General features: G+C 42.4%; 1 protein-coding gene and 1 long non-coding RNA gene across 4 annotated transcripts in view; both read left to right on the top strand.

The window, feature by feature from the left end:
• Positions 1-8,823, top strand: part of LOC110502583 (anaphase-promoting complex subunit 1) — a 55,684-nt gene extending 46,861 nt beyond the window's left edge. For both annotated transcript variants that reach the window (XM_036960177.2, XM_036960176.2), the window contains exons 42-49: positions 1,394-1,471; positions 1,779-1,846; positions 3,490-3,628; positions 4,437-4,523; positions 4,877-4,972; positions 5,626-5,827; positions 8,150-8,284; positions 8,472-8,823. In XM_036960177.2, coding sequence (XP_036816072.1) covers positions 1,394-1,471; positions 1,779-1,846; positions 3,490-3,628; positions 4,437-4,523; positions 4,877-4,972; positions 5,626-5,827; positions 8,150-8,284; positions 8,472-8,599 — 933 coding nt within the window. In that variant the 3' untranslated portion in view covers positions 8,600-8,823. The remainder of the gene's footprint in view (positions 1-1,393; positions 1,472-1,778; positions 1,847-3,489; positions 3,629-4,436; positions 4,524-4,876; positions 4,973-5,625; positions 5,828-8,149; positions 8,285-8,471) is intronic.
• A 2,301-nt stretch (positions 8,824-11,124) lies between these two features.
• LOC110502582 (uncharacterized) overlaps positions 11,125-12,342 on the top strand; it is a 38,068-nt gene continuing 36,850 nt past the window's right edge. The window contains exon 1 of one of the 2 annotated variants that reach the window (XR_002470352.3): positions 11,125-11,425. This is a non-coding gene — a long non-coding RNA (uncharacterized LOC110502582). The remainder of the gene's footprint in view (positions 11,426-12,342) is intronic. The other variant, XR_016491002.1, reaches the window with a different exon arrangement.

The raw sequence follows: 12,342 nt of genomic DNA, 5'->3' as shown, positions 1-12,342 counted from the left end.
GGGCTGTAGTGGAGCAGGTTGAGAGCTTCAAGTTCCTTGGTGTCCACATCAACAACAAACTATCATGGTCCAAACACACCAAAGGTCGTGAAGAGCGCACGACACAACCTATTCCCCCTCAGGAGACTGAAAAGATTTGTCATGGGTCCTCAGATCCTCAAAAAGTTTACAGTTGCACAATCGAGAGCATCCGGTCTGGTTGCATCACTGCCTGGTATGGCAACTGCTTGACCTCCGACCACAAGACACTTCAGAGGGTAGTGTGTACGGCCCAGTGTAACACTGGGGCCAAGCTTCCTGCCATCCAGGACCTCTATACCAGGTGGTGTCAGAGGAAGAACCTAACAATTGTCACTCCAGCCACCCAAGTCATAGACTGTTCTCTCTGCTCCCGCACGGCAAGCAGTACCGGAGCGCCAAGTCTAGGTCCTAGAGGCTTCTAAACAGCTTCTACCCCCAAGTCATAAGACTCCTGAACATCTAATCAAATGGCTACCCAGACTATTTCCATTGCCCGCCCATATCTTTTTCGATGCTGCTAGTCTCTTATCTATGCATATTCACTTTAACTCTACCTACATGTACAAATTACCTCGACTAACCGGCGCCCCCTGCACATTGACTCTGTACCGGTAACCCCTGTATATAGCCTCGCTCTTGTTATTTTACTGCTGCTCTTTAATTATTTTTTACTTTTTTATTTTTTAGGTATTTTTCTTGACTTTATTGTTAGTTAAGGGCTTGTAAGTAAGCATTTCACTGTAAGGTCTATAGACCTGTTGTATTCGGTGCATGTGACAAATAACATGTGATTTCATATGGAGGATGAGGGCTGCAGTTAATATCTCAGATAGGGGGGAGTGAGGCCTGAGATGATGATGTGGCCGGGGACACTTTGCTTCTTCAAAGTCCAATATCTTGAAAACATGACTTCTGACATGCAACTGATTTTGGGACTGTATCAACAGTGGACTAATTTAAAAAATCACAAAATATAATTTTCGTCTGGAGTTTTCCTTGAAGGTCTGCTGAAGGTTGGGTTTGCGGGTTCACCATGAAGTGCTCCTTATTTCAATTACTCTGGAACAGCAGAGGGATAGACATGCTGCGCACATCAATTATAATGACACCCCCTGCATATGTGCAATCACACACTTCACCTCTGCACGTACACACACACACTGCATATTTCGATGTTCACTATGATGTTGCATGCAGCACACGTGTACATGATTTGAATGTGTACATGGTGAATTTACATTTTCATTTTTTTGCGCACAGAGCTTTAGTCCGTTTCAGTTCATGTTACGTATGATGGCTGTGTGTTTCTGTGTTCATTTCTTCTTGAACGTCTTCAGAGCATTTTTTTTTTCATTTTTTTTCTCCGTATCAGGAGACTCCATGGTATGAGGAGACTACAGTGGAGCTGATGGCCCCCACCATGTTGCCTGAGCTGCAGCTCCTCAAAAAGGTAGAAGGAAATGTAGTACTTTGTGCAGCCTGACTATCAGACAAATGTAATCTTTCTGTTTAGTCTTGTCAAGCAGGATGGTTGATGTCAACATTAAGATTTACAAAATGTTTGTTTGGAAATGAGTAATGCGATTTGGACTTTTATAAGCTTTTTTTTACTTTTTATAATACAATACAGGGAAGAAAGGTCACTTAGTGTGGTCAAACTCGGCTATTACAAGAAAATAATATGATATTTCCACAGTGTTCTCAAAATAAAGTTGAAAAAAGTATTGTCTGACCTACTTCTTTTAATGTGCTTACAGGTGAAAGTAAAAGGACCAAGATACTGGGAGCTGTCTATAGACATGAGTAAAGGGACTCAACATCTAGAGTAAGTCAATATACAGATTCATTTCACAATATTTCTGTGGGTGAGAAGTTACCAGGTCTATGTCCAGTGATGTCTTTACGATACAGAGAGTTTGTGATGTGCTGCTGTAATGGTTGATAATGGCCGCAAATGTTTTGTCCATACACACATTTTGGGTCGCTCGTTAGTATTTGACTATATAAACTCAGCAAAAAAAGAAACGTCCCTTTCAAAGATCATTTGTAAAAATCCAAATAACTTCACAGATCTTCATTGTAAAGGGTTTAAACTGTTTCCCATGCTTGTTCAATGAACCATAAACAATTAATGAACATGCGCCTGTGGAACGGTCGTTAAGACACTAACAGCTTACAGATGGTAGGCAATTAAGGTCACAGTTATGAAACTTTAGGACACTGAAAAGGCCTTTCTACTGACTCTGAAAAACACCAAAAGAAAGATGCCCAGGGTCCCTGCTCATCTGCGTGAAAGTGCCTTGGGCATGCTGCAAGGAGGCATGAGGACTGCAGATATGGCCAGGGAAATAAACTGCAATGTCCGTACTGTGACACGCCTAAGACAGCGCTACAGGGAGACAGGACGGACAGCTGATCGTGTAACAACACCTGCACAGGATCGGTGCATCCGAACGTCACACCTGCGGGACAGGTACATCACAACTGCTCGGGCAGTTATTGTTGCCATCCAAAGTTACACCAGAAATGCACAATCCCTCCATCAGTGCTCAGACTGTCCGCAATAGGCCGAGAGAGGCTGGACTGAGGGCTTGTAGGCCTGTTGTAGGGCAGGTCCTCACCAGACATCACCGGCAACAACGTTGCCTATAGGCACAAACCCACGGTCGCTGGACCAGACAGGACTGGCAAAAATTGCTCTTCACTGACGAGTCGCGGTTTTGTTTCACCAGGGGTGATGGTCGAATTTGCGTTTATCGTCGAAGGTATGAGCGTTACACCGAGGCCTGTACTCTGGAGCAGGATCGATTTGAGGTGGCAGGTCCGTCATGGTCTGGGGCGGTGTCACAGCATCATCAAACTGAGCTTGTTGTCATTGCAGGCAACCTCAATGCTGTGCGTTACAGGGAAGACATCCTCCTCCATCATGTGGTACCCTTCCTGCAGGCTCATCCTGACATGACCCTCCAGCATGACAATGCCACCAGCCATGCTGCTCGTTCAGACAGAAATGTCAGTGTTCTGCCATGGCCAGCGAAGAGCCCGGATCTCAATCCCATTGAGCACATCTGGGACCTGTTGGATCGGAGGGTGAGGGCCAGGGCCATTCCCCCCCAGAAATGTCTGGGAACTTACAAGTGCCTTGGTGGAAGAGTGGGGTAACATCTCACAGCAAGAACTGGCAAATCTGGTGCAGTCCATGAGGAGGAGATGCACTGCAGTACTTAATGCAGCTGGTGGCCACACCAGATACTGACTTACTTTTGATTTTGACCCCCACTTTGTTCAGGGACACATTATTCAATTTCTGTTTGTCACATGTCTGTGGAACTTGCTCAGTTTATTTTGGTGGTTGAATCTTATGTTCATACAAATATTTACACATGTTTGATGAAAATAAACGCAGTTGACAGTGAGAGGACGTTTCTTTTTTTTTGCTGAGTAAACTTCTCTCTATATGTGTTGCAGGTCCATTCTTTCCAGAGATGGGGTTCTGTATGTGAAGCTGCGTGCGGGGCAGCTGCCCTATAAGGACGACCCTCGGGGTTGGAAGAGTCTATTAGCGCCCAACGTCAACAACAGGAACTCAGAAGTCCGCACATTCAAGGTACAAACATCCTGGCTCTCCGCTTACAATCCAATCCTTTTATGGTGCGAAAGAGGCACAACATGTTTCTACGTTAATGCTACTTTAGCACTATAGTAATATTGTATACATAGAAGGTTCAGTCATACTTTACCATGCAGGTCTTATTTGAGAAGGTCTGGTCACAAATTTCCTAGGTGGCAAAGTCCTGTTGGGTATGGCTTGCATACAGTATTTTTTAATTTAACCTTTATTTAACTAGGCAAGTCAGTTTTAAGAACAAATTATTATTTACAATGACGGCCAACCAAGACAGAGGGTTAACTGCCTTGTTCAGGGGCAGAACGACAGATTTGTACCTTGTCAGCTCGGGGATTCGATCCAGTATCCTTTCGGTTACTGGCCCAACGCTCTAACCACTGGGCTATCTGCTAGACCAGTACACACATGTATTTCATTAGTATGTCAAGGTTGAGGAAATTGAATAGCTGAAATCAGTATAATAGACCTAGTATAATGAGTCAGAAAGGGTAAAAATAGGTCATATTGATGCTCATATAATCCCAGTATAACAAGGAGTAGTGACATCACTCTGGAGTGGCAAAACGAAATCAATATGTCTTGACAGTATGTGTGACCACTTATTTCCCTGTTCACTCAATGTCAACCTCCATACCTGTCTATTGCCCAATAGCCTTCTCAGTCAATATGTCCCACTAGGTGCAATACATCATCCCTTATTGGAAACCTCCCAGAGCCCTTCAGTGTGCGTGCCTCCCTTAGGCACGATCAGGAGACCTTATTGTAGCAGTTTTTTTTTCTCCCACAGCCCGAGGCCATCTCAACCTTCACCTCCGACGCTGCCTTGGTCTCCTTTGCTGAGTACTTTTGTAAATCCTCGGAGAGCGTGAAACATGTGAGTTGATTAGGAAAGTATGGTATATGGTGCAGCAGGGGGCACGTTTCAGCGATAGGTTAACATTCAAACACAGAGGATACATTTGACTTAGACTGCCTATATCTCTCCCCTTGTGAATGCACTTGTTAATCACTTGAATCCTATTTACACTAGTTACATATTATATCCGTATATGTAATTGGAGACACTGTGAAATTGAAGGAGATTGGTGATAACCTTTTGTTCATGATTTTATTTAAATGATTGAAACACCCTTCACTGTCCTATTTTATAATTCCAGTTTTTTTCTGATTGTTCAATTGATAAGCTCGCACTGAATGGCGCTTATATTTACTGTTGTCTTTGTCCAGAAACGGGACACTTTGGCCTTATTCTCTGCCATTCTATATGAGTGTGTCACTCAGGAGAACCCTGAGATGCTGCCGACATACATCGCTATTGATCAGGTACGAAACATAGAAATTACCCATACAATAGCAACAGTGGTCTCTCCAACCCTGTTCCTGGAGAGCTAACCTTTAGGATCTCGCTCCAACCCCAGTTGTAACTAACCTGATTCAGTTTGTCAACATGCTAATTATTAGAATAATGTGCACTAGATTATGGTTGGAGTAAAAACCTACAGAATGGTAGTTCTCCAGGAACAGGGTTGGATAGCCCTGATGTACATGCTCCCACTCATAGAATGCAACTGTATTACTGTTAGTTAAAAAGATTCACTTTGCAGAAATTGCTCTGCCATTTACTGGTTGCTAAAGTTCTAATAGTTCTAATTTCTGTTTATGTGATGAAACAAGCAAGTATAGTGTAGAGAATCATTCACCATCTAAACCACTGTGAAATATACTTTCCGTAACCAAAAGTAAAAGACACAAAAAACAAAACTTAAGCACGGGAAGCATAGAAATAGAGTACATGGAACAGATCTACCGCTTCTTAGACTTGCTTTCAATGAGAATGACAGATCTATAATACGTTTTCATAGATTTTTCACACTGCAAACTGATGCCACTTCAATGTGCTCTCGATTGTATTTCTCCAATGTCTCCTCTCTGTGTGTGTGTGTGTGTGTGTGTGTGTTGACTGTTTTCTCCCCCAGGCGGTACGGACCCTGGAGCAGACGGAGATGTGTGAGACGTTTGCTCTGTGGCAAATGAGACTGGTGTTGGAGCTGTGTGAGAGCAGGGTGCTGCAGCACAGACTGAGGGAGGGGGCACAGGGCAGGGGGCTGCTGCTCAGCTCTGAGTTCTTGCCTGTCATGAAAAACTCTGCTGATGGCACCCTGGACCGCTGGCTCACTGGTGAGCAGTCTCAACACAGGGGGAGAGGCACAGAGGATAGACTATTAACACATCAACTATTAACACATTGAATAAACTGTACATTTGAATGTACACAGTACAGTTTGTACCAGTGTGTACCTGTACTGTGACACACAGTTCCCATCAATGGGACTGTACGTGCCAGAACATGTCTTTGGGTGTGACAACTAAAGACGTGGGAAACGTGGGAGGTGATTATGCCAGGCTTTCTTTCTCATGAAATATTGGCAAGTGGCAACCATCAATAGAAAACGGATTGTGATAGTCTTAAATTAGGAATAAATCAAATAAAATGTTATTTGTCACATGCGCCGAACACAACAGGTGTAGACAATACCGTGAAATGCTTAATTACAAGCACTTAACCAACAATGCAGTTTTAAGAAAATATTTACTAAATAAACTAAAGTAATTTTTATTTTATTTTTTAAGTAAGATAATAAACGAACAATAACGAGGCTAAATAAAGGGGGTACCAGTACCGAGTCAATGTGCGGGGGTACAGGTTAGTCGAGGTAATTAGTAGGGGTAAAGTGACTATGCATAGATAATAAACAGCGAGTAGCAGCAGTGTAAAAACAAAGGGGGCGGGAGCTTTATGGACCTAGACTTGGTACGCCGGTAATGCTTGCCATGCGGTAGCACTGAGAAAAGTCTAACTTGGGTGACTGGAGTCTCTGACAATTTTTTGGGGCCTTCCTCTGACACCGCCTAGTATACAGTGCCTTGCGAAAGTATTCGCCCCCCTTGAACTTTGCGACCTTTTGCCACATTTCAGGCTTCAAACATAAAGATATAAAACTGTATTTTTTTGTGAAGAATCAACAACAAGTGGGACACAATCATGAAGTGGAACGACATTTATTGGATATTTCAAACTTTTTTAACAAATCAAAAACTGAAAAATTGGGCGTGCATACCAGGCGGTGATGCAACCGGTCAGGATGCTTTCAAGGGTGCAGTTGTAAACTTTTTGAGGATCTGAGGACCCATGCCAAATATTTTCAGTCTCCTGAGGGGGAAAAGGTGTTGTTGTGCCCTCTTCACGACTGTCTTAGTGTGTTTGGACCATGATAGTTTGTTGGTGATGTGGACACCAAGGAACTTGAAGCTCTCAACCTGCTCCAGTACAGCCCTGTCTATGTGAATGGGGGTGTGTTCAGCCCTCCTTTTCCTGTAGTCCACGATCAGCTCCTTTGTCTTGCTCACGTTGAGGGAGAGGTTGTTGTCCATGCACCACACTGACAGGTCTCTGACCTCCCTATAGGCTGTCTCGTCGGCCTAACGCTGTTGTGTTGTCAGCAAACTTAATGATGGTGTTTGAGTCGTATTAGGCCACGCAGTCGTGGGTGAACAGGGAGTACAGGAGGGGACTGAGCACACACTCCTGAGGTACCCCTGTGTTGAGGATCAGCTTGGCAGATGTGTTGTTGTCTACCCTTACCACCCGGGGGCGGCCCGTCAGGAAGTCCACGATTCAGTTGCAGAGGGAGATGTTTGGTCCCAGGGTCCTTAGCTTAGTGATAAGCTTTGCGGATGTAGCCTGTAATCAATGGCTTCTGGTTGGGATATGTATGTACGGTCACTGTGGGGACGATGTCGTCGATGCACTTATTGATGAAGCCGGTGACTGAGGTGGTGTACTTCTCAATGCCAATGGATGAATCCTGGAACATGTTCCAGTCTGTGCTAGCAAAACAGTCCTGTAGCTAAGCATCTGCGTCATCTGACCACTTCCGTATTGAGTGCGTAACTGGTGTTTCTTGCTTTAGTTTTCACTTGTAATCGGAATCGGGAGGATGGAATTATGGTCAGATTTGCCAAATGGAGGGCGGTGGAGAGATTTGTATGCGTCTGTGTGTGGAGTAAAGGTGGTCTAGAGTCTTTTTAATTGTTTTTATAAACCTCTGGTTGCACATGTGACATGGTAGAAATAAGGTAAAACAGATTTAAGTTTGCCTGCATTAAAGTCCCCGGCCAGCTAGGAGCGCCGCTTCCGGATTAGCATTTTTTTGTTTGCTTATGGCCTTATACAGCTCCTTGAGTATGTCTTAGTTCCCGCATCGGTTTGTGTTGGTAAATGGACGGCTATGAAAAATATAGATGAAAATTCTCTTGGTAGGTAGTGTGGTTTACTGCTTATGAGGTGCTCTACCTCAGGCCAGCAATACCTCAATACTTTTTTAATATTAGACATTGCGCACCAGCTGTTATTGTCAAACAATCAGGTCCATTACATGAGTGCATGTAACCTCTTTACATCTGACCTGTGTGTGTGAAACCCCTCCCCCGTCTCCACAGATAACAGCCATGTATTGAGGTCATACATGAGTGGCCAGTCCCTTACTGAGGACATGCTGTCCAACATGCTGGCGTGCTTCCTGGTTTACCACTCCATCCCCTGCCTCAGTAAGCTGTCTGCCACACACCTGGAAGGTAAACAACTGTTAGCTGAATGTTGTGGTTAGATTTACGTTTAGTTTGAACCTAACATGTTTGACACTGGTGGTCTCTTATTTGGCTGACTGCTGGATTCTTATATCTGACTTTTGTCTCGTGTGGAGAAGTCGTCATGTCTCTGCTGGTCTCATGTTTCTACCAATCCACTCACTTATTTCCACAGGAAGTACATCGTTCCCTGAGCTCCTGTTGAAGTTCAGTCAGCTGGGCATACCTGTACGCGCCCTGCTGCGTTTGGGCCCTCTGCTCCTAGGGACTGCGGGCTTCTGGACCGGACAACTGGCCTGTTGATATTACACTGACCTTTGACCACTAACCTTGGTCTCTGACTTTACCCTGGTCTTGACCCACAAGGGTCACTCTGCAATGCTTGTTGCAGCTCGCAAGAAATGGATATGATATAAAATTTAATTGTAAAGGCTTTCTTGATACAGATTGTATGTCAAATGTTTGTACTGTACTTGTTTGTTTTCAATATATAATAATACAGTAAATAAAATGTGATTTGAGACTAATGTTAGTGTAAGTGACAAGAATTTGCACTGAATGTATTTAAAAGGTAAAGCTGTTAACTAACGTGGATGTGGACGACCAAGAACTTTAAGCATTGTACATGTTATTTTGGCCAACTCTGTGTGGTTACAGTATTGCCATTTTGTATTTTCCATTTCGGCACGGGATATAGTCTAGACTGTTACCTTGAATTATCAGAAAATTTGATCCGGAAAAGTTGTTCAGATATTAGTTCAGTCTCTGCAGTATGTTTTGGGAAGTAGTGCGTGGGCTGTGGTGCAACAGAATGCATTGGCCAGAGCTGTGATCTAACAACATAACTGCTCTGGGAACATTCCACAGTATAATGGAAAACATCCTGCAACAAATACCACACCCGCCTCACCCCATATAAATCTCTGTTTTCTTTTGGCCTTGTACAGTGCATTCGGAAAGTATTCAGACCCCTTCCATGCAGTAAATCACTTTTGCCTCATGTAAATTAGGTATTTGTTTTTTGTTTGTAATGTGCAAACATTTCTAAACCTATTTTCACTTTTTCATAATGGGGTATTGTGTGTAGATTGAGGGGAAAATAAATAAATGGATTACATTTAGAATAAGGCTGTAACGCAACAAAATGTGGAAAAAGTCAAGGGGTCTGAATAGTTTCCGGATGCTCTGTATAGCCAAATAGCTTTGTCTTCATCTTGAATTATTAAGCATGGCCTAGCTGTTTATCAGTCTCCCCATGGTATACATTCAAACTCTTAAAAAAAACTGACTATAGCTCTTTTGTGGTATCTTTAGGACCAACTGTCATGAAAGGCACACAGAGCTGTGGCAGATGGATTGCATACATACCACATTCGTAGAAGTGCTGTCATGTGGTTCAGTGAACATTAGACACACAGGAAAGTATTTGATTTTGTGAGGGAGAAGCATCAGAGAATGTAAGGAATTTAAAGGCAGTCAAATGTTATTTCCTGTTTTATATACATTTCCATACATAAGGTTAGAATAATACTGTGAAATTGTGAAAATGATAATGTCCTTTCAGTGTAAGAGCTGTTTGAAAAGAACGCCTGCTATTTCAGCCTGTTATGGTGGGATGGAGTTTTGGCATTCCATGGTGATGTCACCATGCTGTAAATTAATTAATAGACCAATATGAGTCCCAAACCCCTCTCCCAATAACAGCACATTTTTCAGTTTTCCCTTCCCAACTCATACCACTCAGACAGTCCTAGCCAAATTCTTGCTTGAGAAATTGCTCCTTTCTAAGAAGCTATTTTTGTTTATTTTTGACCTTTCTAATTGAAAACAATCACCGTAAGGAGATAAAAACTGCTGCATTGGACCTTTTTAAATTGTGCGGTGCAACTTTTCTCTGTTAACTAATTGGAAGGGAAGTACAATGTGGGTAACTAATTCTCTTGTAGTTTCGATACAGTATAATTGAATACTGTTTTGGAACATTGTGGAAACCAGCCAAGTGTAGTGAGTAATAGTGCAAATCCTCTGGGGAGGCAGCAACTAGTTCCAAATCTGGTACAGAGAGGCAGTGATGCTGTATTTTTTTCCTCTGTAGGAAGTATGACATGGCCATTTGGTTTGTTCTTCTATGGACATCCAGGAAATGTGTAACAGGATCTACAACTTCATATTCCAAAAATGTAATGGGATTTTACAGGTCAATAGCCAACCAGAACTGTAGTCAGAGTGGGTTTATTCATGAGTTTATGACCTTCAAAGGTGATTCCTTTAACAAGCTGTGGGAACCAGTGCCCCTGGGAGAGGGCTGTTTACACAAAACATTCTATGTATGTCACACTGGTACACACCCTGTGGTCCTGGAGGTTCTCACTTCCAAAGTCAACATTGAAACAAGGCCATAAAAATAACAAAAACAAATTAGAAATGCCTCTTGGTCCTTAATCTTTAAAACATCATTTTCATAAATTGCAGAAAGAATCGAATGTCCAGTTGAAATAGGCTATATTTTTTTATGATTCTAGTCAGGTGTTTACTGGCATTTCGGGCACATGCCAGATGGGCTGGTCTAGATTTAGCCTAGTGGCCCTGACAAACTTGGATATTTGGCACAAAATTATATTTAAATTGCAAATACTGGTAGCCTCAAGAGAAACAATTAGCCGATACTGGGACCTTGAGGGAAAAAATGGTCCGTTTGGGGGCATCAAAGGAGAAACATTGTTCCGTGTGTTCCAAATGTCTGGGACGATTTTTGGTACCCTTCTGCCCCAAATTAAATTGTTTTAAAAGTGCCTACTTATGTGCACAAACAGACATTGATTTAATTCAGACAACGTTTGAATGGAAAAAATGTCAGTTCGTGGAGGGAGGTGGGTGTGACCAATTACGAAGAAAAGTGTCACAGTTCAACTCCAAAGCTATGAATGACTACAGAACTACAAACGCCTAGTGTTACTATACATGAAAAGGCAGGACTTCGATCAGTTAGGTTGTTAACGTTACACTGCTTAGTCCGGTTCAGAATGACTTTTGCCAACATCGAAATAACTTGGTCAAAATGTATTATCCACCTAACTCGTTCCTGAATTGGGGCAAACCAGAAATATTCTGCACTACTTTTAATAATGGGTAAGTAGTAATTACATACGAAATAACTTATTTGATACATTTTTGTTAGTGAGACACGAAGACCGAACGAATATTTGACATCTTAAATAATATTTTGTAGTTTGAGGAAGCCATACAGTGATACTTGAATGGAAATATAAGTACTGTACACGTAAGGGCCAACTAGGGTGCAGTTAAATGGATGCAATAAGAGTAATTATTTACATATCTATAGATACATTTGAACGATAACTTCCCTCTGAAATTGACGTTTCGGGAAGTAAAGCACGAATGACGCTGGCTGATAAATTTAAAAAATGTGTGGACTACAGAGCACTCGTGTAGAGGGCGGTTTGCAGAGATAAAAGGAAGCATGCAATGTCAGCGTGAGAATGAAGTCTAGCTTCCTGTTCCTTTTTGTATTTTTAAAAACGAAGTGTACAACTGTTTCAAATCCAATAGTCTTTGAGCCGTTGGCAATCTTACAAAGCCCTTTGGAGAACTGCCCATCCAAAATATGAACGGAATGCATACTCAATATATTATTTATCTACATTTCTATAGGGCCCAGGTTTGTGATGAGACTAGAGTGCCGAGTCATATACTTTCATTTCTGAGTGACAAGAAGATAGGGGGGCGTGAGCTATCCAGAATGCAGCACCTGTTTCATGGACATTATCCCAAGTGCACTGGTTCAGTTTACATTGCATTTCTTTGTTACCACAAACATAAAACGACTGGAAGAGGTGAATGCAAACACCCATTTATCCAATTCAGCTCAGATGGGACAGGAGAGAAGGAGAGGTTCTCTCTACATAACAACACATTTCCAAAATATTTAAGCCCTAGTGTTTCATATACTCTACAACCAAAAAGCTATGTCTTTTCCCTGGCCTGAATGAAACATTTTTTCTGTCTCAGAATGAGTACTCTGGGAC

Source organism: Oncorhynchus mykiss, chromosome 23, assembly GCF_057628025.1.
Source record: "Oncorhynchus mykiss isolate SJ-2025 chromosome 23, ASM5762802v1, whole genome shotgun sequence".
In the NCBI taxonomy this organism is placed as follows: domain Eukaryota; kingdom Metazoa; phylum Chordata; class Actinopteri; order Salmoniformes; family Salmonidae; genus Oncorhynchus; species Oncorhynchus mykiss.
Note: the sequence above shows the minus strand (reverse complement) of the source record. Positions and strands in the feature narration are given on the sequence as shown.